Source organism: Gadus chalcogrammus, chromosome 5, assembly GCF_026213295.1.
Source record: "Gadus chalcogrammus isolate NIFS_2021 chromosome 5, NIFS_Gcha_1.0, whole genome shotgun sequence".
In the NCBI taxonomy this organism is placed as follows: Eukaryota; Metazoa; Chordata; class Actinopteri; order Gadiformes; family Gadidae; genus Gadus; species Gadus chalcogrammus.
This window is the reverse complement of record NC_079416.1, coordinates 6,726,530-6,752,135: the sequence shown is the minus strand read 5'-3', so window position 1 is coordinate 6,752,135 and position 25,606 is coordinate 6,726,530. Positions and strand designations below refer to the sequence as shown.

Genomic DNA, 25,606 nt, shown 5'->3' with positions numbered 1-25,606 from the left:
TTAAGTAGGTTCGCTGAAGTTGGTTCGGCTCATTTGCGCTAAAGGGGGGGGGGGGGTCGGTCGGTCGGTCGGTCCATAAGGGGCCGGTGTAGATGGAAAAATGCCAGGGCCGAAAATCGTTCCCAGTCCGACCCTGGAAGTGACTCTTCTAGCTGACCAGGAAGGCTGTTCCGCAATGATGGTGCTGATGCTGAATCAATTAAAATATAATCATAGAACCTTACCGCCAATTCATTTATTTATGAACATAGGCAAAACAAAGATGAAATGCTTAAAATGTAGTCCGCGGACTGCCCGCTAGCAATTAGCTAGATGAAAACATTCAACAAAGAACTACAAACAGTCCGCGCAGATGGATTTTGCGTTGCTGTTCCGTGCGGCGTTCGAGCCAATGATTGACATATCATTCAGCGAATCACGTCAGGAAACACATCGCCTTAAAAGGAAACATCAACGAGATAAAAGTATAGGTCCAATCCGAAAGCACTTTGGAATTGTTTTGTATTGTCGCACCTTGGCCAACTAGACATCGCATATTTGTATGTATGCCGAACAAAAATGGCTTACATTTTGCACAATTAAATAATATAAATCCAGTGTCCAGTAGCCAAACAGATTCCAGATATCCATATATATTGTTTCTCACATTTATTTCTCCTCCAATCAAAACGGACATACTTTTAAAGTAGGCGTGGTTTTTATCAAGGTAGGTTTCACGTCAGAGTCGTATGGAGTGCGAAGAAGGTTGAATTCTACTGCCACTCTCAGTTATAAAAGGTAATAATAACTTAATTACAGAAGCGTGTATTTTGGCAGTCCGTTAAAGTGTTAACATCACGTTCAATTATGCGTATGTTGCATCATTTAACTTAATTCGCAGTTTACAGTGCGATATACATATATGTAGTTGCTACTTAGCAAGCAAGTTAGCCTAATCATCCAGCCCACCAGATTACCGACATTCTGACTCGGTTCCCTTATGAAACTCAAGGGTGATCCTTTTATCATTTGCCAAATGATCTTGCTAGCATTTAGCATAGCAAGAAAATATCTAAACCTGGCGATTGGTCTGGGCTGTCGCTAGCTAGGTCGATCCCCTCACACCGTTACGTTTCCCTGCGAAAATATGAATGGTCTCGGCCCAAATGGGGCGGCATGTGTCTTGAGGAGGAAGAGTGGTTGACTGGTTACGGGTAGGTTGCTAGTTCGATCCCCGGCTCCTCCTAGCTGAGTCTCGGGGTTTCCCTGAGAAAGACACCTCACCCTAACTGCTCCTGACGAGCTGGCTGTCGCCTTGCATGGTTGACTCCGCCGTAGGTGTGGGAATGTGTGTATGAATGGGTGAATGTTAGGCAATAATTGTAAAGAGCTGTGTGTGGCCACTGTTTAGAAAAGCGCTTTATAAATGCAGTCCATTTAAAAGCCAGACTACTAGTTGGTGTAGCTGTACCGAGTCCTGGTCCTATGACATGTGTTGTTCAACAGACGTGACTGCTCCGAGAGCACCCGTCCTGGTTTGAAACAAAACAGGCTCAAGAACTCTGCAAAAAACTCTCTGGAAGTAGGAGAAGGAGCAAGTGTAACGTTACTAGGTTGGCCTTTTCCTGTTTTTGGCCGACGATTGAATGAGCTGCTTGGATCGTACTGTTTATTCTTATTTCTAAACATTCGCAATAGACGAACATACGTTCGTCAATTTACATTTATTCATATAAAGGGTACAGCAAGTTAAATAATGACTTCTGGCTAGCTGTGTATAATAACTGAGAAAGGTTTGGAATTGAATGCTGTGATTGAGAGCACACACACACACACACACACACACACACACACACACACACACACACACACACACACACACACACACACACACACACACACACACACTGTATGTAGAGATCTTTTGGTGGATGTCAAGCCTGCATGTTACTCAACAAATAAGTGCAAGACTTGATTCTTGCACTTAGTTGACTGCCAGCTGTCTAGATTGAATCTTCGCAAAATAAAGAGCGTTGAATTATCTGAGTTATGGTACAGCCTGTTGGTAGGAGCAGCTGTAAACCGCACTGACCTCCCACGCACCCCCTTTTATAGTGGCCAAGCTGTGAATCCCCAAATGCAATGCATATTTTTGCTCTCGGAAGCCAACTAAAACGGTCGCAAGTTTCACAACACCAGGCTCACCATTATTGTGCAGGACTTCCTCCACATAATACTTGGCCAGGTTTTCTTGTGTACGAAGAATCGAGCTCTGGATGCAAAGCTATTGAAGTGGGACAACCAGTCCTACCACGTGGTGAAAAATGGCCCCAAGCACATTCTTTGTAGTGTACAATCTCAGTTGTGAAAGCAACGGGAGGGCAGTCAGGCATACATCAGCACTGCATACCTGCAGTCACTCGGTCAAGGAGTACTGTGGTGTCTTGGCTGGCAGCTGCTGTGTGTGGGGTTGAGAACAAGGAGCAGCAAAAGTGAGGAAGACTCCTAGCACAAACATTGGGCCCGCTGCTAAGGCTGGTGGGGAAATTGAGTTGACCCCCTGGTCTAGGGTCCATTGGGCAATGACACCTGGGCTATTTTAGAGCCACCGTTATACCGGTGCTTGAGCCACAGGCAGGGCTCCCATTTAGTAATGGAGGGCTTAGAGCAATCTGTCACAGAGACCCATTGTTGTGGTAAAAGGTTGTTTTGTGACTGAAAGGTTGCCATTAGAACAACTGTGCTAGCTGTTACGTTTCTTTATTTTTTTTTTACTTCTGACAAAGTATTGTCCGTTTTTTTATTGACCTGAACGTCATGACAGCTATTTCTGGGGGATGGTAGGCCAGGCCTAGTCACCCAACACTAGCTACATCTGCTTTCTGCGCTGCCTTCAGGGTAACCGAGTCATAGCGAGGGCACAGGAAAATTTGATCCTGCGCTTGTTTTCCATCTACTAATGAGTTAGTAGGGCTGGATGTGGCTGGTGTACCGATTCCCTTTCAGCTTGAGAGTGTGTAGCCTAAGTGGCGAATTCAATGCATTTCTATATAGATATAGGTATTAATGCATGATTGCATGAAGGCCATCTTTGGGACTTATCAATGCATTGTACTGCCCTCTATTGGACAATTGTATAATTACAAAAAATAAATTGGTGATCTTTTGTTTGGTAAATAATGATTATGTAATATGTACCCTATTGACAAAACCAATTGCCAAAGTATGTGTTGAAAAAAACCTTGATTCTAATGTTGGTTCTTAAGTTGTTACTTCTAAAGTGGAGTGCGGCTGTTTTGAAAAATATATATATTTCTTTGATTGTCAATAAAGTGTTAAGTAATTATTTATGAAATTCATTAAAAAATTGAATTGTTCAGTCTTACGTCATTTATAAGCCTTGAGTTAATTATTAATGACATGATTAATGATAAATTACATGAACAAAACATGGATCAACATTTGGTGTTGATAATAACTGCCATGTAAAAGGGTACCTATATGCTAGCGCCCACCCAGATGTGCGATGCATAGAACAGCCTACCATCCTATCGATTGAACTATACCAACTGGTAGGCTGATCCATCATACATCTGGGTGGACACGTTCCCTTGTGAGGTCGCTAGAGGGTCGATTTTGAGATGGCTTGTAATGGCTAATCAATATCCCACCTGGTGACCAAATAGGGGCCCTTCAACAAAGCACGTTTTATTCATCTACAAATGTATATTAATGTTTTGTAAACGATCTGTTAACATTAACTAAAGGCTTATAAATGGATGTTTTGTCATTGACCTCATATATAAATGACTCATGACTTACCGTTCAACAAGTCTTATATTATTTTATTATACTATACGTGTTACCTTTCTGATCAAAGTAACATGTCGGTAATGGTGCTGTACTGGTCCCCTTCACAGCCCAGCCTCCAGACTGCATCATGGGGAAGAAGAGTCGAGTGAAAACCCAGAAGTCGGGCACTGCGGGGGCAGCCGCGGTGGCGTCGCCCAAGGAGATGATGAGCTTCGTCTCCGAGCTTCTGCAGTGTATGTCTGAGCTCGCTGTCATTTACATTTACATTTAGTGCATTAAGCAGATGCTTTTATCCAAAGCGACTTATAATAAGTACATTCGTCAGAAGAAGTTTAAACAAAAATATATCGCTGTCGATACAGTAAGGGTGTTCACAGAACCAAGTGCAAAGGATTAACCATCGCTAGGTTAACCCATTCCCCGTATTCAACAAAGATAGCTAGGATAGGATGCTACATAACTAAGACATACTACAAGTGCGTACATTAAGTGCCAGGACCAACAACATACAATAAGTAGGAGCGGTGGGACGGCGTGGTCTGGCTGAGCTCTGAACAGGCTCTCCATCTCTGTGCCTCCCTACCGCCAATACGTTTTCAAATGCAGCCGTGTCTTCATCATGGCTTGCACGGGGAAGCCTTTGTGAGGCTTTGTATACACAATATGTTTGTCTTCTTTCACTTTATATTCTTCTAAAAGTGCATTTTGGCAGCTTAATCAGCTACTGCACTTAACACATAGGTAACAATGTCTTTAATTGCTACTTAATTTTTCTCTATGTTCTCCATGACATTAACTGTGTCTTGAAAATGAACACAAAACCTCCAACAACCACCGGATTTGTGCCAGAGGGGTGATTACCCAACACTTTAACTGGATCTATTTCTAGCACATCTCGTATGCTACAGAGCTATTACTTCCCCAGGAAGGGAAATTGCTCTTGCTGATCTTGCTTGTGTCTTCTTCGTCATGACGTGCGTTGTGCTCTCTGTGTAGTGTGTAGCAGCACAGCGCCCTCCCCAGGTAAGGAGTGGGAGGAGTATGTCCAGATCCGCTCCCTGGTGGAGAAGATCCGCAAGAAGCAGAAGGGTGAGTCTCTCTGTCTCTGTCTCTGTCTCTGTCTCTGTCTCTGTCTCTGTCTCTCTCTCTTTCTCTCTCAATGCAGGAGAGAGATATATATATTTTTGTGCTGAAAAGTGATCCAATCCTTGTGTGCGTGTCCCACCTCCAGGCGTGTCGGTGCAGTTTGACGGCAGCAGGGAGGACTTCTTCCCCGAGCTGATGGCCTGGGCCCAGGAGTGTGGGGCGTCCTGCGAGGGCTTCGAGGTGTCCAGCTTCGGGGGGGAGGGCTACGGCCTGCGGGCCACCCGCGACATCAAGGTGAGCTCGGAAACCAAAAACGATCTGTGGGATTTCTTGCCCTTCCCCCTTTCTTCCAACACAATGTTGAGCCCGCGGTATGGAGAGGGGGTCGTCTAACACCTAAGCCCTAAGCCCACCTTATTTTGTGTTTGCCCTGGGGGACTCCTACCAAGGAAACCGTGTTTGTGACCCTGGCCATGTATTATGAGCCCTGTCACGCTCACAGAATACCTGGGATTCTCATACACCGATGTGTTGGCAAGGTTTATTCCCCCCAAATTGGGTCTCTCTTGTAAGGCGTGACATGACTTAATGTCAAAACGCCTGGGAATCAAAGGAGGATTCATGTTGTGCGTTGAATCATGTGTTTCAGACGACCACGCTTCTCATGGGGACGTGCCTGACACTCTTGTTGTTGATGTTTCTGCTTATAAATTCCTGTGCAATTTTATGTGGTTCAACGTGTGTGTGTGTGTGTGTGTGTGTGTGTGTGTGTGTGTGTGTGTGTGTGTGTGTGTGTGTGTGTGTGTGTGTGTGTGTGTGTGTGTGTGTGTGTGTGTGTGTGTGTGTGTGTGTGTGTAGGCAGAAGAACTCTTCCTGTGGATCCCCAGGAAGATGCTGATGACTGTGGAATCTGCCAAGAACTCTGTTTTAGGTGAGCCCCGCGGGCCCCCATAGAGACACATGCCAGCTTACCCAGTCACAGTGGCCCGTTAAATGCGCTCATTAGATCACATTCAGGCTATTTAGGATGTTCAGTACAGTAACTTGGCAGTATTGGCAAAGTAGCAGGAGAACAATGGGCAAACAAGGCAGTTTCAGTCCAATTTCACGGTCCATTTCAAAATGTTGGGACACAACAATAGTTTGGTGGAGTTTTACCCTCATTTAATTACCCTTTAATGACTGCACCACGTAATTGCCAAAGAATCGGCTTCCTCTCTAGCACTTAAGACCTCTCTCTAACATCGGAAAGCCAAAGGAAACTAATTGTAGTTTTCCTACGATTAGTAGCTGCCAATTGTATCACTTATGTTCTGACACATTGCAATGACACCATAGAAGGGGGGGCGTAGAGGATTATTAAAAGTTATTAGGAGCCAAAGGAGGTATTTGGAGAGAAGCTTTAAGAGAAGGAATACGTTATTAATAAGTAATAAATAATATTAATAAATAATGTAATATATATCTATTATAAAACGTATTAAAATCATTTAAATAAGTGTCATATTGAGAGAAGACACTGAGGCATGCCACCTGGGTTGCTGTGGGCGAGGAAGGGAACCTGGGAGAGGTGACTCAGAATAAGAGAAACTAAATATAGCATTGATTGGATAACATTATTCCCCATGAACATATACCGGTGATGAGGGGGCGACACAGCTTATTCTTTCGCCTGGTCCCTGAAATCGTGTGGGTCAATCCGCAGCTGTTTTAATGAGACACAACGAACAAGGCCTCCTCAGAGTCCTCATCAGCACATAAACATCCCAGGTGCCGGTGTTCTGCCAATTGATGCTACTTTGGATAGCATGATTCGATGGACTCTGACAAGGGAGCATACATTGGCAGAACAATATTTACAACTACCCTATCAAAAAATGCTGCTTGTGTTTGGTAGCGTTTTTGATCTGTAGACCAATTGCCTCTATCAAACGGTGCTCCCACTACAGAATCAGAATACAGTTACTTTACACCTCTACTCACTCCATGTACACTGTCGGAATATGGGGAGAATATTATGGTCTTTATTGGCGATTTCAGTAGGTGTATTATACACCACTACCACACCACAGATCAATAGTGTGATAATGTGAATGCCATGAACCAATAGGTAGCACCATTTGATACGGGTACACCGGTCGTATCCCGGTGCTCTATCTTCATGACCTCACCCATACGATGACCACCCCCCCCCCCCCCCCCCCCATGGTGCTCCAGGCCCGCTGTACGGCCAGGACCGGATCCTGCAGGCCATGGGCAACGTGACGCTGGCCCTCCACCTGCTGTGCGAGCGGGCCAGCCCCTCGTCGCCGTGGCTCCCCTACATCAAGAGCCTGCCGACGGACTACGACACGCCGCTCTACTACGAGGAGGAGGAGGTGCGCCCCCTGCTGGGCACGCAAGCCGTGCAGGACGTGCTGAGCCAGTACAAGAACACGGCGCGCCAGTACGCCTACTTCTACAAGGTGGTGCAGGTGAGCGGCCACACACACACACACACACACGTACACACACGTACACACACGTACACACACACACACACACACACACACACACACACACACACACACACACACACACACACACACACACACACACACACACACACACACACACACACACACACACACACACACACACACACACACACACACACACACACAGTTGGAGGGTGTGTATATTGGATGAGTTTAAAAAGGTGGCATCGAGTTATTCCTGTGTGGTTTCAGAAAGGGTTCCTCTGTCTTTAGCTGGGGAGACTTGCAGACGTGTTTTATATTGCAATGTGTTTCACAATTTATCATCCCTGCCAGAATAGTCTGAACATATCTGAAGGATTTGACCATTTTCTTTGCATTCACACTGTTTCAAAGTCAGTGCATATATTGTGACCAGCCCAAAACATTTCCCTACATACCCACATTGCTTCGGTTACCTTTTACATACATCTTACTGTCATGTCGCAAATAGAGGCCATTCATATCGTGATATATCCTTTATAAATCAATATATTGGCCACTCCCTGCTCCCGGAGGAAAGGAGCAGTGTTTCATGGGAGGGCGTTATTAGATAAACCCAGCTTGGATAAGTACTGTTCACAGTCCTGTGTGTTTCTGTTTTTGTCCCCCCCTCATTTATCTCTGACCACCACCACACACTTCACCCGTTCCCCTCGTCCTTCCCCCCATCCCTGTTGGTGTGCCATTGTGACCTGGGAATCCAGTTAGGACATTTGCAGCGATATTGAGCAAGCGAGCGAGCAACGGCACACTGGCCTTTTCTGAACTCAATTTCACAGATCAGCCACGGGGAAGTGCTGGGGTTGTGAGGTTTTGCCTCCTGCTGTGATCGTGTGTTACGGCCACCGGGGGGCGCAGTTGCACCTGCTTGGTGGTTGGGAGCTTGGTGGCCGGGACTCTGGTAGGATCTGGATGTAAATGGCACAGGGTTGATCAGAGCGCAGTGGATAATGCAGTAACGGCGATGTCCGATGCCCTTCGGTGCTTCCATTAACTGCTCCGAGGTTATGCTGGGTTATAAAGAGTTTAAACCACACACAGGAGTTTTGGGTTTTGTGTTCAGGAACCAGTTGGGTTGTGTTCTTCATGTGGCTACGTTCACACAAGCTAATGGTTGGGTTGAAGAGTTCAACCATTTTGTATCAAACTGTTTGATAAAGATACTTGTTAATTACAGTTGATGTAAATCAGGGGCCGCTAATAATTGGGGATGATGACATGGAAGTGTTTAGTACGGAAAAAATGTTTGGAGAATAAAGTTTTGTATTATGACTATATTTAACAAGGGCCAGTACCACTCCTGTAAAATTAGTAGTTGCAATGCAAAATAGTTTTAGTCTGAAGAGGGGGAGGGGAGGGAAAAAGCGGCATTTGGGTAGTAGGGATAGTTTGGAGAGGCAGTGTGATAACGGTCTATGATGAAATATTTGCCAACCCTAGCCAGGCGGCAGATAGTGGTATGCTAATCTCAGAATATGCTAATCATCCCTTCCTAACTGAAACATTATATGACACACACACACACACACACACACACACACACACACACACACACACACACACACACACACACACACACACACACACACACACACACACACACACACACACTGAACCCTGTGAAAAACATTGTCTTATAAATTATTGTGTGCTAATTAAATAAAACAAGGCCCCGATTTTATACATCCGAATGTGTTCTCAATTTCTTTTGTTAGTTTACATTCTCTCTAGAATTGGTTAGCTTATATCCAGTGATATGATACATTTCTATCCGAGTATCTATAAGTCACATCATCATCATATTCATATTCAACCGCTCTTAGTGAGAATCCACTAGATGGGAGTGTTGTATTCTTTGAATCTATGCTGGGGATATTCTGAGGAGGGCCACAGAGAGGGCTTCCTTTACAGGTCAGATGGCTTTGGTTGGACCTCGGTCCAGTGTCCAGAGGGGTTTCAGTAGAGCTATAATATGTATGCAGTCATCACATTGATAAAGTGAATACTCCCGCAGTTCTCCACCTGGCCATGAGAAACCAACATACCGCAACATAGTGTTAGAAAACAACCGTCCGAGAAAAACGAAGTCTGATGCCGGATCTTTTATTTTTCCATTTAACTTTCTCCATACTTTTCAAAGAGCTTCGACAAAGCAATACAACACAAGGGGCCTATCTGATGTTCTCTGCAGAAAGGTAAAAACCAGGGGCCTAACAGGGTGCGCTTGAAGCGGCCTCGTAATGGAAGAGGGCTGGTGTGCAGATAAGACATTCTCATGACCAGTGGCACAGAGTTGAATGGCAAAGGTTGACATGTGAGATTACTCTCTCTCCCTCTTGCTCTCTTTTTCGGTCATTCCTCTAACTTCGTCCATCTCTGTTCTCCGTCTTTCATTCCTTCTCTCTGTTCTCTCTTGCTCACTCTCTGTCATCACTCTTTCTCTCTCTCTCTCTGTACGCTCTTTACTCTCTCGCTCTGTTGTCTCTCTCTCTGTCCAATTTTTCTCTCTCGCTGTGTGTGTGTGTGTGTGTGTGTGTGTGTGTGTGTGTGTGTGTGTGTGTGTGTGTGTGTGTGTGTGTGTGTGTGTGTGTGTGTGTGTGTGTGTGTGTGTGTGTGTGTGTGTGTGTGTGTGTGTTGCGCTTGGCTTGAGGCGGGGGACTCTGCAAAGAGGGCACGTTGAGGTGTGTGTGTATACACGCTTGCCCGTGTGTGTGTGTGTGTGCGCGTATGTGTCACGGTCCTGTCCCCTCATCTTTGATACATCTCTTTTTCATTGCAGCCCTCTCCCTCCCCCATCCAACATGCATCCACTCTCACCCCTCCTTCCCCTGTAATCCCTCACTCTGTCCTTCCCTTTGTTGCCCCTCTGTCTTTCTCCTCTCACCTCTTCCCCTCCTCTGTGCCATCTCACTCCTCCCCATCCTCCCCTACCACCTTTTTTCTCTTCTCTGTCCTATCCTCCCAAGTCGTTTTTTTGCATTGTGTCTGTGTAATGACTACTGTCAATGTCAGCTCTCTCTCTCTCTCTCTCTCTCTCTCTCTCTCTCTCTCTCTCTCTCTCTCTCTCTCTCTCTCTCTCTCTCTCTCTCTCGCCTCTCTCTCTCTCTCTCTCTCCTCTCTCTCTCTCTCTCTCTCTCTCTCTCTCTCTCTCTCTCTCTCTCTCTCTCTCTCTCTTTCTGGGTTGCTCTCTCTCTCTCTCTCTCTTTCTGGGTTGCTCTCTCTCTCTCTCTCTCTCTTTCTGGGTTGCTCTCTCTCTCTCTCTCTCTTTCTGGGTTGCTCTCTGTCTCTCTCTCCCTCTCTCTGGGTTGCTCTCTGTCTCTCTCTCCCTCTCTCTGGGTTGCTCTCTGTCTCCCCCTTCCTCCCTTTCTGCTCCGTCTCCGAGGCAGCCGCAGATGACCGGGCCGGAAAATTAGCTTGTCGCATCGGCTTTGAATTCAATTGACCTGATTGTACCTTCCCAGCAACACCGCAGACCGGGGAGACGGACCTGACGGAGAGAGAGTGGGGAGAGAGAGGGGGGGAGAAGATGGGACACTCGCGCTCCCCTATCCCCCCAACCTCCATTCTTTCTCTCTCATTCTCTCTCTTCATGACTTAAATCTCTATCCAGCACTGTGCTTTTGTGTTTGATGTAGGCGCAAGCACAAAAGTGTGTGTGTGTGTGTGTGTGTGTGTGTGTGTGTGTGCGTGTGCCTGTGTGTTTCTACGCGTGCAGGGTTTTTGCTGATGTGTGTAGCAGACACAGAGGTTAGAAGGACTCTTGCACACAGGAAATATAGCTCCTGTGTATGTGGGCTGTTTTCTGACAATTTCATGCCCACCTTCTCTCTGTGTGTAAAAATCTGCAAAGTCCTATTACTCTGTCCCTTAGAATTCATATGTGTGCTGTGTGCACACCCAGGTGCCTCTTTATAAGGTGACCCTATATGCAGCAAATGCAAAGCACCTCTGAAATGAGGTGCGTGCATGTGATGAGAAATGGTCTGAAGTCCCATAGGTGTCACTTTCCCTCCCTCGCTCTCCCTCCCACTGCCTCTTCAACATGTCATTCTCCTCACCGAAAATATCAGCCACCGCTTCACAACTGGAATCTCCCGGTTATTAGGACTCTTGACAAAGTTCCATTTTCTAGCAAAATAAGTACCGACTTCTTTCGTTGAATTCGTTTTTTATGTAGTTGATAAGCCATGCCTGTGCTGTGCTGACATTGCATTATTTCATTAGGCATTCTTTCTGATCAGATTTGATGCCAGTGCCATGAAATGCATCTCCCATTTTTCTGACAAGAGAACGTCTATGCAAATTGTCTGTTGTCTGACATCAAGTGTTTTGGAAGGTGGACGACTGGAAGCACATCCAACTAACTATTAACTATCTAATTACTTACATCACTGCATGAGGTCTATAGGATTTTGTTTAGTCTGTTACCCCCCCAAGACTCTAAACTTTGCTGTGACCATCTACTTCTCTCGCTCTCTCTAGCTCTCTTTCTCAGTTCCCCTTTATAATACCCTTTATCCATATCTCTGTCCCCCTCCAACCGTGTGTTATCACTCACACACACACAGGGGCACACACACAACCACACCTCTCTTGATGAATTAGCATCTCAAGACAAGGGTCATCCATCATGTGCCACTGTGGATCCCGTGCACCCACAGGAACGTGTGCATGTGTGTGAGGGAGGGAGTGAGAGTTAGGTTAATACATCGCCCGTCCATCTCCACCGAACACTTTTCCCCACTCGTAAATGTGTACCTGTGTATGTCCTGTTGTCACGGCTACCACAGAGGAGGTTAACTTTCCTCCACTGCAAACTTTCTGCCTTAAGAACGGTCAGTGGTCGATTCCTGCAGTGCTTTCCATCTGCCTGACCACTTTGAAAACAATCAGACGAAAAAAGGGTTGTTTGTCATTCGAGACAAAGTCATTTCCCGACCATAATGGCGAAACATCCGCTTATCATGATCCCGGCTTTTGAAGACTTCTTCCTACATTCGGATGAAGAAGAACAACATTAATTTGTCACTGCAGAAACACTGCACAACTATGTGCCTCAGGAGGCAGAGCGGGTTGGCTGGTAACCGGAAGGTTGCTAGTTCGATCCGTCTTCTCCTATCGACTGTCGAGGTGTCCCTGAGCAAGGCATCTCACCCTACCTTGCCCACCGTGCGAGCCGGCTGTCCTCATGCATGGTAGACTCCGCCATCGTTGTGTGAATGTGTGTATGAATGAGTGAATGTTAAGCAGTATTGTAAAGCACATTGAGTGGCCACTGGTTAGAAAAGCGCTGTATAAATGGAGTCCATTTCCCATTTCCCATTTGACCCATCAGTAGCAGCATCACCAGGGCCGATGGGCAGCCACAGTAGAGCCCGCGGGCCGACCCCCAGGTCTCCTGTCGGTGGCTCGGTCGAGGGTACGGGCGGAGTATATTCACCTCACATGTATGTCTCTTCGGGAGAAGCCGAGATTACGTCCATGGTAGCGAGAGGCCATTCTTTACCGGCGGAGCCCGGGTCGATGGGATTGGTTTTGAATGAGTGTTCACACATCCTTTTAAGGACGCACCGGACGACACACACAGGGGCAGGGCTCCCGGGTCAGATAAGAGCAGACCTAACAGTGGAAGCCCCCCCCCCCCCCCTCTCCCTCCTCACTAGATTAGCTGCCTGGGCCTCGCTGGCCCCGCCCCCCTGCCGTTCTCGACATGGTGTTTTTATGTCAGGAGAGGCGCGGGGTCGCTGAGCCGCTCCGCCGGAACCTGCTTATCTTTTAATGGCTGTCGGCACCGGGAGGAGGAGGAGGAGGAGGTGGAGGAGGCTTAGCTTACACCCTCTTCCTCCTCAAGTCACCCCGCCCTCCCCCCCACCCTCCCTCCCTTCTCAGGCCTAGAGTAGAGAGCGCCGTCAGGTTGGCAATTTCTTCCTCCGGTTTAATCCCTTCCAGCCTCACTTCCTAATTTTGGGAAAAACACGCACACACAGACGCACACGGACACACACACACACGTCTGATCTCGGGGTCTCCACGCTCCATCTCGTGTCCCCATCTCGTTCGGTTACAGTCGGTCAATCCCTGTCTTGAAGGAAGGTGTGCATTCTAGCCCAGGACTGAGTGCCAGGGTAATTGTTTTCCCTGTGTGTGTTTGTGTGAGTGTGTGTGTGTGTGTGTGTGTTACTTTTGACTGGTCAGTTTGTGTACCGTTGTGTAGGTGCATCCGAGCTCTATCCCGTTTCACTTACCTGTATGTACGAATCAACGTCACTGCACTCACCAGATGCTCACTCGTGCGTTCACACACACACGCACATGCACACGCACGCGCACACATCGTCTGCCATTGGGGGGATATATGATGTGACCAGTGTACCTCACCTTTGCCACATTAGTGTGTGTGTCCTATCATATCAGTGTTCCTGAATCTTTTTGGCGCCAGTGAAATGTGTTGCCGAGTGACATGGCCGTTGAACTTTATTAAATGATTGGGATAACGAGGGTAACCTCTATTTTAAGATGAGGAAAACCTTTAAACAGTGGTTGTGTCTTTTAGTTTGCTTGTCTTGAAGGTGGGTGGTTTTTAACCTGTGGTACTATGGAGGATATGCTTGACCCTATTTTTGGTCTGGTCTGGGATATTATTAAATTCATCTTGTGCTGTATCATCACGTTTTCTATGGGGGTACCTGGGAGCGAATGAAATGAGCAAGCCCGAATCAGTGCTTCAACGTTAAATATGATATTCTTTTTTGGTGGTTGCAATGATTACTAAGAAAATAAGGGTTGCAAAATTTCAGCTTTTCTTTTTGTAAAAAAATGCATTTGGGTGTTTGTGTTTGAGTAAAATTGTTGACCAATTCATGTATTGGTATGAAATAAAGTCTATCGTATAGTATGGACGGATGGTTGACCCAAATAAATGCTATAGTGGGGATGCGGCACCATATAACATTATAAGATAGGACTGTCTTTTTAGGAGCACACGAGGAATGCACTGTGAAGACAGACAGATCGTTAGAAAAGAGAAACAAAACAATAATTGGAGTTGATTACCTTATTAGCAGCCTGTTATTAGTAGGTAGAGCTTTTGAATACAGGAGGAGGAGGAGCGCGGAAAATCAGTTTGCGAGGAAAGAGATGTTGAGGCGCTGGTGGTAAAAATTGACCCCTATGCGATAAAAACCTTTCACAACTTATCTAAAGTGAGTGATTCTGTTCAGATGAACGAACACAGATCAATGGTATGCGTGACGAAGGACATGCCGATGCTGCCACAAGGCGGCTGATAAAAGGGGTGCCACCAAATGAGAAAGTTAGTGGTGCCGGTGCCAGCAGCAGAGACTGTCAGACTGGAGCACTGCGTCAGCATTTGGTCTGAGTCTATGTGTATGTATGGTGATGGATGCAGTGTTTTTTGGATGGCTCTTTCTTTGTGCCAGTTTCCCCCTATCTCCCCCCCAACACACACACACACACACACACACACACACACACACACACACACACACGCTTAGTAGTTCCTAATTGGTACTTCCTCTCGGTTGACTAAACTCCCTCTCTGCCACCTCATCCCACTCTTCTCCTTTTGTACCAGTCTCTCTCTCTCTCTCTACCCTGCTCTTTATATATCTCCCCCTTCTCTCTCTCTCGCTCTCGCTCTCTCCCCCCCTGCTATATACATCCGGGCTGGTTTGCAAATCAGCCCCTCAGAGGTGGCAGGCAGTGGAACCGGACACACACACACACACACACACACACACACACACACACACACACACACACACACACACACACACACACACACACACACACACACACACACACACACACACACACACACACACACACACACACACACACACACAGGTTGCGTCGGGTCCAAATTGATGAGGCAGATTTATGACGGCTGCTGGGCACAACAAATTAAGTTGACAGTGATGTATGGGGGGCCGGTGTCACCCTGATCTCCCACAGCCCCCCCCCCCTCCTCCCCTTCCCCGCCACTGACGGACCAATGCTCATGCGCACACACACACACACACACACACAGACACTCCATGCTGGCCCCCTACTCCCACACCTTCTTGTTAGGCATCCCACCAGGCGAACCCTCCACCCCCCCCCCCCCCTCCATCCCCCCCCCCCTCCATCCCCCCCCCCCCTCCACCTCCTACTGCAGCATAATGAAATTCATTCTGATTTGTGTGCGTGTTTTTTTCCTTTTCTCTCTCTCTCTCTCTCCCCCCCCCCCCATCTCTTCACTGTCCGTTCCCCCCAGACTCATCCGACCGCCAGCAAACTGCCCTTGAAAGACAGCTTCACGTTCGACGACTACAGGTCAGTGTGTGTGTGTGTGTGTGTGTGTGTGTGTGTCTGAGCCTGGCTGTACCACTTTTCGGGGGTTTGTTAAACAGTGGTATGTTAAACAGTTGCAGTGCATGGGAATGTGTCCGCTCGCCCAAACACCACGGCCCTACCCCGGCGCCCCCCCCCCCCCCCCCCCCCCCCCCCCCCGCCTGCTCTCACCACCGGCGCGACTGAAATGGCTTGTGTTTGTTCTTCTTGTTCTACTCATTAACAGCCAAATTATCTTTAAGGGAATTATTTATCACAGTGGCCTCCTTCACCACGCACACGCGCACGCACGCACACACACACACACGTTCATTAGCAGCTCAACTGACGCAAGTCACTGCTTCCACCGGGCAACGCCCAGGAGATCCTCTAGGGGGTCCACACACACACACACACACACACACACACACAACCCCCTGGTGCTAGGTCAGACACAGTTCTGTCCATACAGTGGGTAAGCGTTGTTATTTTGTAGCCGGGTTCAATATTGCAGTATTGATTCACTAGTTACACAGGATCACAGTTGCAGAGTCGGCTGTGTTGATTCCTGATCTTAATGCACATTCATTGTAAACTTACACGCTTGGTTTATGTTGTACGTTCTGGCACTTAAGAATAGTACTTAGTTTAGCATCTTAACCTTGTTAGCGTTGTTGTGTACAGGGAATGGGTTATCCTAACAATTGTTACTGCTTGGCACTTGTTTCTATGAACATCCTTACTTTACTGACAGCGATAAATTGTTTCTTTCTTCTGACAAATGTACTTATTGTAAGTCGCATTGGATAAAAGCGTCTGCTGAATGCCCTAAATCTAAATAGTCTTAATCACTCGTCTTAATCACTCGACTTTCTCTCTCGACTCTCTCTCTCTCTCTCTCTCTCTCTCTCTCTCTCTCTCTCTCTCTCGCTCTCTCTCTGTCTCTGTCTCTGTCTGTCTCTCTCTCTGTCTCTCTGTCTCTTTCTCTCTCTCTCTCTCTCTCTCTCTCTCTCTCTCTCTCTCTCTCTCGGTCTCTGTCTCTGTCTCTGTCTCTGTCTCTCTCTCTCTCTCTCTCTCTCTGTCTCTGTCTGTCTCTCTCTCTGTCTCTCTGTCTCTCTGTCTCTCTCTCTCTCTCCCCTCTCTCTCTCTCTCTCTCTCTGTCTCTCTCTCTCTCTCTCTCTCTCTGTCTCTCTCTCTCTCTCTCTCTGTCTCTCTCTCTCTCTCTCCCTCTCCCTCTCCCTCTCCCTCTCCCTCTCTCTCTCTCTCTCTGTCTCGCTCTCGCTCTCGCTCTCTCTCTCTCTCTCCAGGTGGGCCGTTTCTTCCGTGATGACCCGTCAGAACCAGATCCCCACCGAGGACGGCAGCCGGGTCACCCTGGCCCTCATCCCGCTCTGGGACATGTGCAACCACACCAACGGGCTGGTGCGTGGAACACACTCCCTCACACTCTCTCACACTCTCTCTCACACACACACACACGCTCGCACTCGCACTCACACACACATTGGGAACTTTACTATTTTCTATGCCCCTCAGATCACAACCGGATACAACTTGGAGGATGACCGCTGTGAATGTGTGGCCCTGCAGGATTACAAGGAGAATGAACAGGTACAGGTGCTGTGTGTGTGGGGGGGGGGGGGGGGAGCTTGGTGGTGTTCAGTCGAATGATTGACATGACCATAAATGAATGTTAAAAACCAGAGAGCTCTGTGGATGCACAAGCCAGTTTTCCCTTTCTAATTTTATACATACATTGTGTTTGTACAAACGGGCTGTGTTAGAATTGCAGTGCAAAACCCTGTTTCACACTTTTCTGCGACCTCTCACCTTGTGCCGTTCAACATCCTGTTCATGCGTCAGAGTGGCCCAGCGCTGGCTCTATATACACTCCCATCCATGCACAATGACACCAGGGGGAATCACAGTAAACATCCGTCCCCCTGACAAAGTTGTTTCCTATATACCACAGTCTTTATCTCTCCCCTTGCATGCCCCCCCCCCCCCCCCCCCCCCCACACGGGCGTCCCCAACACCCGCTCACTCAGTCACAGCCAACCCGCCCCTCTTTCCCCAGCGTCGTCGTCGCTATCTGAGAAACGCCGCGGATGTAACGCCACTGATCTGTACGTGAGCGGGATGACAACCCCGGGCGCCTCCCTCGGTAGACGTAGGCCGACGTGTGTGTGTGTGTGTGTGTGTGTGTGTGTGTGCGCGTGTGTGCGTGCGGTTAACCCACCGACTGATGCAACCCGTAGACATCAAGGGAGACAAGACTGTCATAACGCTGGACTTCTCAGCCGCACACGGGCTATAACTCAGATCCCTACGCTGATAAGCGGCTTCTAACCGGCTACTGCGCGCTCCCTTATCGTACGTTAGTCATCACCCCCCCCCCCCCCCCCCCCTTTTCTCCACCAACCCCTCTGGGCAGATCTACATCTTCTACGGCACGAGGTCCAACGCCGAGTTCGTGGTGCACAGCGGCTTCTTCTTCCAGGACAACGCGCACGACCGGGTGAAGATCAAGCTGGGCGTGAGCAAGAGCGAGCGGCTGTACGCCATGAAGGCCGAGGTGCTGGCGCGCGCCGGCATCGCAGCGTGAGTCGGCCTTTCATCACACTGTGGGTTGTTTTTCTCAAACAGCAACCGGAGGTAGCCTCAGAGCTGCGCCCCGAGACCGTCCCGCGACCCAGAGGGTCTTTGACCCAACAGTGATCCCATAACCCATTTCGTTCAGCTACACTGGCCTAATCTGGAGACATAAGAGGCAGAGCAATACTTAAATCCTTCTCTAACTTCATTGCAAACAAGTGACCGCCGTTGTATGTGCTGTACGTGTTGCCTGTGTGGACCTGCTTTTAGATAGATCAAAATGTGCCTGAACAGAGACGATGTAACGATTGTATTCACGGCCAGCCTAAGATGTGAGGTGAGCCCAGAGCCCCATTATGGGCTGGAGGAGAGGATCAGGCACACAAACTTCACTTTTTCTTCTGCCTTTTGGCTTTCGCTTCATTGCCACTGTAAATATTAAAACAATTAGGTCCCCCCTTGGGTATAATTGAAACATAATATAAACGTTGCAGCAGACCCCCCCCCCATCCCCCCTATATCCCTTCCCCCTTGCCCTACTCTTTTCCTCCGCCCCACCAAGTATCAATTTACCATCCACTCCCCTAACGCTTTCATCACCGAGCTGCTTAATCATTTTATCATTACCACCCCTCCGCTCACCCCCTAGAATTATGCAGCCCGTCCCTCCCCAGCATTTTTAATCTGCGCCTTTTTAATCTCTTATTGATGATGGGCTAAATCTCGACAGTGGAAATTAAATGGAACAATCCCCGTAGTTGGCGGGCGGCTCCATTAAACTGACAGATATGGTGATGTATCGTTCCTGTTGTCAGAGCTCTTTTTATTTATTTTTTTACCAATGGGAGAATGGGAGGCTGCTTCGTTGTCAGTCTTCTGGGGCGAGGAGGGACTCCTCTTGGATGCGTTTAAAATGCACTCCTCGCCCCTTTTTAAATGCTCGATGCACAGGACTCGGACCCAGACACAAACACATCTTTGCGCTCCCTTCTTGCCGTTCTGAGCCAAGGCGTGGAGGGTGAACGTAACGGTGAATGCCTCCACCCCTCCACAATGTGTTTTAATTGGAATCCGACAATTTTCTTGTATACTTTTTTGATTCTGTTAGAGTATTGTCTGCTGGATTCTCCTGCCACAATCAACACAGAAGGCTAATTTAATAACGTTGGACAAGGCAGCCAGTGTAACGTATTTTACTGTTTCCTGTGGTTTCTGGGATGTGCTGGGGTCTTGGGAGGGGGGGGGGTAATGATGTTGACCCTGTCCTACAGATTGCCACATAGATCAATTTGCTGAAGTACAAAGGCAATATTGCCCCCTCCAGTAAAATGGTCTGGGCCCATGGCAATATGAGGAAACACAACTTTGTTTCTGGAAAGTGATTCCAGGGGCTCTTGGACCAGTCTTTATGGTTTACCCAAATATGTATGTCCCAAGTAGTGCATACTTTATGCATGTGCATGTGTATTCAAACCTATCCTTGGGATTGTCATTGTCAGTGTCATTGGGATTATGTATTAAATGAATCCTATGTCGAGGGCATGTTCTAAGCCAGTAACATGGGTTAGGAGGCTGGGGTCTAGTGTTGAAACGCTTGGTCAACTATCAATTAGTCCGCTTGACTTCCCCACTTTAACTTCAGAAAGGCACATGTTACTGTGCTCTTGGTAAGCACAGTGCATTGAACAACATGTGGTCGCAGGATGATTCTGGGACCGCCGTGCTACGAGAGCTGTCAAGAGTTGAACCTCTAGCTCACATGTCCCATTGCAGTGTATTATCTATCTACAGAGGTCGTTTCATAAAGACAGACTGAAGTCCGTGCATGCCTTCACAGTATTCCCATCCATGTGTATTCTCTCTCCCCCTCTCTCCCCCCCAGGTCCAGTATCTTCGCGGTGCACGGCACCGAGCCCCCCATCTCGGCCCAGCTCCTGGCCTTCCTCAGGGTCTTCTGCATGACGGAGGGTGAGGGCTATAGCGTCTCAGCACCCCCCCCCCCCCCCCCCCCCCCCCCCTCTGTCCCTGAGGGAGTACCCCCTCCTATCAGGAGGACGGCGTAGACCAAATAGACCACAGAGCTACAGGAAGCTGCCTTCCTCTGGGGGCCAATAAAAATAAAGCAAAGAACTGGAAATGGGCGGGGCGGGGCGGGGGGGGGGTCAAGGAAGTGGTTGAAGAGACGAATGTGTGTGTGGGGGGGGGGGGGGGGGGGGGGCGTTCAAACAGTAGAACGTTGAAGAGGAGAATGGGAGGAGGGGAGATTCTAAAAAAGAGAGGCGGAAAAAAGGGAGGGCGAGGCCGTCCGCTTGCTGGGTGTTTAATTGATCCGGGCAGGCCACCAGATGTGTGTGAGAGGCCATCCGTGAGGAGAGAGGAGTGGGGGCGGGGAGGGGTGAGGAGGAGGAGGAGGAGGAGGGTGAGACGTGGAGAGGAGCGGCGCTGCAATATTCATCGGCGTGTATGCGGAACGACACCGGTGTCATAAATTCCCCCAGCCGTGCCAAGGCCACGTCCTCCCTCCCCCCCCCCCCCCCCCCCCACCCCCCCACCCCAGGACTCCGCTTGATATATTATTTACATCTCGCTGTGTGTTAATTTTTAAAATGGCCCCGACGCCTTTTTAGATGGGGGAGAAGGAGGTCGGGGGGGGGGGTTAGCGGCGGCGGCGGTTAGAGAAGGTCTATCACAAAGAAGGGATTGAGACGTGGTGGGTCGGTAGAGGCGGTCGACGCTCCGTTCTTAACAGATGTGACATGACGGAACCCGGGGCTCACGCACTGCAACACACAGGGCGGCGGCGCCCGGGTCCCTTTCATGCCCCCCCCCCCCCCCCCCCCCCCCCCCCCCACTTTACCCGTGTAGTCTTTGCCGCCTGCGTAACACTTCAGATCAAAGGCAGAGGGGGCCAGGAGGACGGGTCCTCAGATGTTGCCCTGTGGATATTTTGGTCCCGTGGATACACTGTTAACACAGGAACATTTTCAAATCTTAGATCTTGACCCAAAAGTGTGTGTTTTAAGTCTTTGAACTCACACGGGGGTAACCTGCCAATTCAAATTTGAAAGTTACACTGCCAATTCATTTAAAGAGACACGATTCAGAGCGCAGCAATGGCTCGGATACAGCCGAGCTGACACTGAGACCTCCCGGCCGACACATCCACACTGCTGCTCGCTCCAGATCCTCCCCGTCTCTTGACGTGCGTCCCGTGTCTTCGTTCCCTCCATCCAGAGGAGCTGAAGGACTTCCTCATCGGAGAAGGGGCCATCAATAAGATCTTCACCCTGGGGAACAGCGAGTTCCCCGTCAGCTGGGAGAACGAGATCAAGCTGTGGACCTTCCTGGAGACGCGGGCCGCCCTGCTCCTCAAGACCTACAAGACCACCATCGAGGTACCCCAACGGAGGCGGTGGCATGCGGGGGGCGGGGGGGGGGGGGGCTTTGGCTGAATGTAGTATTTCCACCTTTGGTCTGCTGCTCATCGTACTTATTGTTGGTGCCGGGATGCGTGCAACGCGAGCCGGCACTAGAAGAGTGAAAGTTCAAACTGACTGCTGTTAAAAAAAGTCACGCGAGAAAGTATTAATAGCAATAGTAATAGTCGGGTTGTCGGGCGTAATTAATTTTAAATTAATAATAATTGTTTTAATTATTAATTTATTCTAGTCCCATAGAGGTGAGATATCCCATGGCCTGGCGCGCACTAGGTTGTCCTAGTCTTATCGATCTGAGGTTTAATTATTAACCTCTAGATAAGGTTTGTTGTGATTCAAAAAAAAAAAGACGTGCCTGAATTACGGTCCCAGAGCTCTCTGCCCCCCTCCCACGTTCATTCTCAACGTGTTCCCCCAACCGACGCCTCCCCCCAGGAGGACCTGTCTGCGCTGGAGCAGACGGACCTGACGGCCCACTCCCGGGCGTCCGTCCAGCTGCGCCTGGCGGAGAAGCAGATCCTGGAGAAGGCGTCGGCCAGCGGGCGGGGCAAGCGGCTGCACTTCCAGCGGCAGCTGGAGGAGGGCGCCGCGCTGCCGCGCTACGAGGAGAGCGACATCGCGCTGCTGGAGAACGAGGACGCGGCCGACGCCAAGCTGCCCATCGTCCTGCGCAAGCTGGAGGAGGTGGTGGAGGAGGAGGAGCAGCAGCAGCAGGCCGGCCTCAAGGAGGAGCTGCCGGAGGAGACCCCGCTGCTGCTCAACGGGGGCAAGGCGGTGTACGGTACGGACGGGGGCCGGCGGGACCTCGCCGACGCGGCGGAGGCCAACGGGGAGACGGCGGAGGCGGAGGCGCCGGCGGCTCTGGAGAAGGCCAGTAAAGCTGCGGGCTCAGCGCTGGACATGAGCGCAGGCCTGGACCAGATGGGCCTCACGGAAGGGGCCAAACTAAGTGCCAACTGAACGGAGGAAGGGGGTCCGATAGAAGACTGAATAGGTTTATTCCACGCACTGCCATAGCCCATGCTATTTATTTATTTTGGACCCACTCGGAATCGGAAGTAGAAACAGAATTATCATGTTAATCGAAATGTTTTTTATTTTTCGGTGGACATTTTTATTTCGTTTCCCCTTTCTGCACGGACAGCGCCATCTCTCTGCCGAAACGCTGGCGCATTGCAATCGCTGTTTCTGATGCCTCAGATGAATAGGTGACAGGTGATGGCATCTGGTGGCAAGTGCGCTCAGCTAGCACTCATTTGTACCGACCAGAAACGGCAATTGTGTGTTTGGTGCCGTCTTAACACCGATTTTGGGTTTACATTAGTACAAAATATAATTTGAAAACACAAAAGGATGTGTGTTCTACCGGTAGAAAGCAAGGGAGCCCTCAGAGAGCGGTCCGCAGCATTTGCACGTGCTCAGGGAGACGCAGGGAAAAGGGCGGGATTGAGTTAGCAGGAAATTGTCCCCGGAAAAGCCAAAATCATATCTAATCCTTTCATTCGGTTTGGTTTATTGCTGCAGTTTGTCTCAATACACGTCTGCTATGATTTGAGATGACAATCATTTTCTATAGTTCATCTTGGTCATTGAGTTGAGAGGTTCTCTACTCACACTTTTTGGGCTTGACTCATCAAACTCAGATTTTTCTTAAAGGATCTGTCGAAGCATTTCAAGCAAAGTCATTCATGGAGGCAAAACAGTTACTGAACACGTACACATAAATATGTGTACCATTTCTGAGAATGGCAGCTATATCTTAAATAGCAAATAGTGACATTTCATGTGAACCCTTGCTGTGAACCTTCCTGGTACGGTAGGCCCTGACACATTTTGGTTCAGTTTTTCCTCCCAAACAAAAGTTATTCTCTTAATATATACTTTTAGTATAAACCTTGTTTGCTTGATGTTTATTTTCAAAAATAAATCTATTTTGAATGTAATTACAGTAATGACCCTACGATGTTTGTCAATGGGTGAGACAAACGTCTTTATTTTGCGTTTTTATTTACTTATTTTTTTGTCCAAATAGAAAGCCATATCCATGTATAAGCCCCTCCCCGCCATCAGCGAGTACACCAGGCCTCGATAGACAAAGACTTTGGTTTACAGACATCGACTTCCCAGTATGTGCAAATTGGCCTTCATCTTCAACATGATGCCGTCATGTAGGAGACGCATCATGGCACTTTCAGAGTGCAACAGCACTGTCATAATAATGTCACAGAATGATGATTGTATGTGTCTACCCGGTTCACCTAACATATGACCGATACAAGGGTATGTTTAACAAAATGTCTAAGGCCTTTATGCTTATCTTGTACAACAAACTTGCGTCTGTTAAGTCTGTAACTTGCCGAGCCTGTTTTTGTATCACACTTGTTTTGATGTGTAGCTTGAGCACTTCCCATTGACAAAGTTCCTGTATTTTTTGAATGCAATCATCTACTCTTACTAACCTTTAAAGATTTTCAGTCTACTTGCTGCTTTTTCTAGAAAAACTAAAACTAAACAAAAACTAAACGAAAGAAAGGAACAATCCCTCAGACAGATAGTTTGTGTGAGCAGCTAGCTTTAGCCATAGATACAAGTGTTCCCTGGCACGGACCTTACTAGATGAAATGGGAACTTAAAACCACCCTCACCGCCGTAGACTGCAGTAGTTCTGTCTGAATTGGCATAGACATATTTTAAAAAAGCAGACACGCAAGATTGTACAGTTAAAGTGAAGATGAGAAAAACTTGTCCTAATGCTGTCCTAACGATTAAACTTCAGTCTTTTATTTCTCACCTCAGTTTGTGTGCTAATTGTTTGTTTTGAAAACCAAAGGGGGAGGTGTGGGGGGTGTGTGGGTGGGAGGGGGGAGGGGGGAGGGGGGAGGCAGGAAGAAGAGAGGAGGGTAAAATAAAAGTTTAATTCGATGCAATTTCTCCCCTTTTCTTTGCCCCTCTGGCCCCATTTTACACATTTATAAAAGAAACATTATCTTGAATCATTTAATTCGGGGCAATACGATTTTGAGATTTTGCCATTCATAATGCATGCAGCCCTGAGATAAAACCCCCTTTAATCTCTGAATATATTATTATAATGGTGGTCGTGGCGGGCAGTGTGAGGGAGGTCCCCCCGCACATGTCCGGTATCCTTACTTCTCACTGTCAGCGCACGGCGTGCATGCATGGAGGAGAAGGGGGTTGGCCTGGGGACCAGCACTCGCAGAAGTCATCCTGCTCCATGAATTATACACGCCTCCGCCGCTATTAATATACAATGGCGGCGTAGGCAGCCGTCTGGCCCAGGCGTCGGCCCGGCCCGGACCAGAACAGAGTGTCGAAGCCCTCGACATTGTCATGCAAGTGTTAACCAGAGTCGTGGTACAATAGGTCTGTGATCTGACTCCGAGTGCGGTGTTTAAAGCCGGGGCCAGGTGTGTGGGAGGTGGAGACGCGAGTCAAGACATTTATGGAGGCCAGCTTGGAGGTTGCAGCAGAGGAGGAAAGTCGATTGATCTCAGAGTGTGCGTGTGACGCACATTTCCTCCACTTGTCATCCGTGCAGGCTTCCTGCCTTGAATTGGACGATTGAATCTTAAACATGACTAACACGTAATGCTTTAAACGGAGATACTGCCATTCACCCTTTGACTTATGGGGCACCTTAACATGTGGAAGTTGAATATTGTATGTAACACAAAAGAGAATTGTTATATGGTTATAATTCTATATTTCTAAATTCTAATATATTAGTTAATATATATGTATATATTTTAAAAAGTACATTAATAAAGAGTAATTTAAATCATTATTGCATCACGGTTGCTTTTATCATGACTTGTGTGATTC

At 48.2% G+C, this 25,606-nt stretch overlaps 1 protein-coding gene across 1 annotated transcript; it reads left to right on the top strand.

Annotated features, from left to right (window-relative positions):
* The first annotated feature begins 694 nt into the window (after positions 1–694).
* Positions 695–24,589, top strand: setd3 (SET domain containing 3, actin histidine methyltransferase). The gene is made up of 13 exons (XM_056590341.1): positions 695–777; positions 3,900–4,025; positions 4,789–4,881; positions 5,024–5,172; positions 5,737–5,809; positions 7,096–7,352; positions 15,676–15,734; positions 17,039–17,153; positions 17,268–17,342; positions 18,166–18,332; positions 20,209–20,294; positions 21,561–21,721; positions 22,199–24,589. Exons 2-13 carry the CDS (start codon positions 3,920–3,922, stop codon positions 22,721–22,723), a joined length of 1,866 nt encoding a protein of 621 aa, XP_056446316.1. The 5' UTR covers positions 695–777; positions 3,900–3,919; the 3' UTR covers positions 22,724–24,589.
* The last annotated feature ends 1,017 nt before the right edge of the window (positions 24,590–25,606 follow it).

What these genes read in the sequence shown, in the direction of transcription:
- setd3 (XM_056590341.1), top strand. Translation starts at nt 3,920, where the DNA reads ATGGGGAAGAAGAGTCGAGTGAAAACCCAGAAGTCGGGCACTGCGGGG. An exon ending in CGTCTCCGAGCTTCTGCAGT is followed by an intron (nt 4,026 to 4,788) that starts GTATGTCTGAGC and finishes CTCTCTGTGTAG; the next exon opens with TGTGTAGCAGCACAGCGCCC. An exon ending in GATCCGCAAGAAGCAGAAGG is followed by an intron (nt 4,882 to 5,023) that starts GTGAGTCTCTCT and finishes TCCCACCTCCAG; the next exon opens with GCGTGTCGGTGCAGTTTGAC.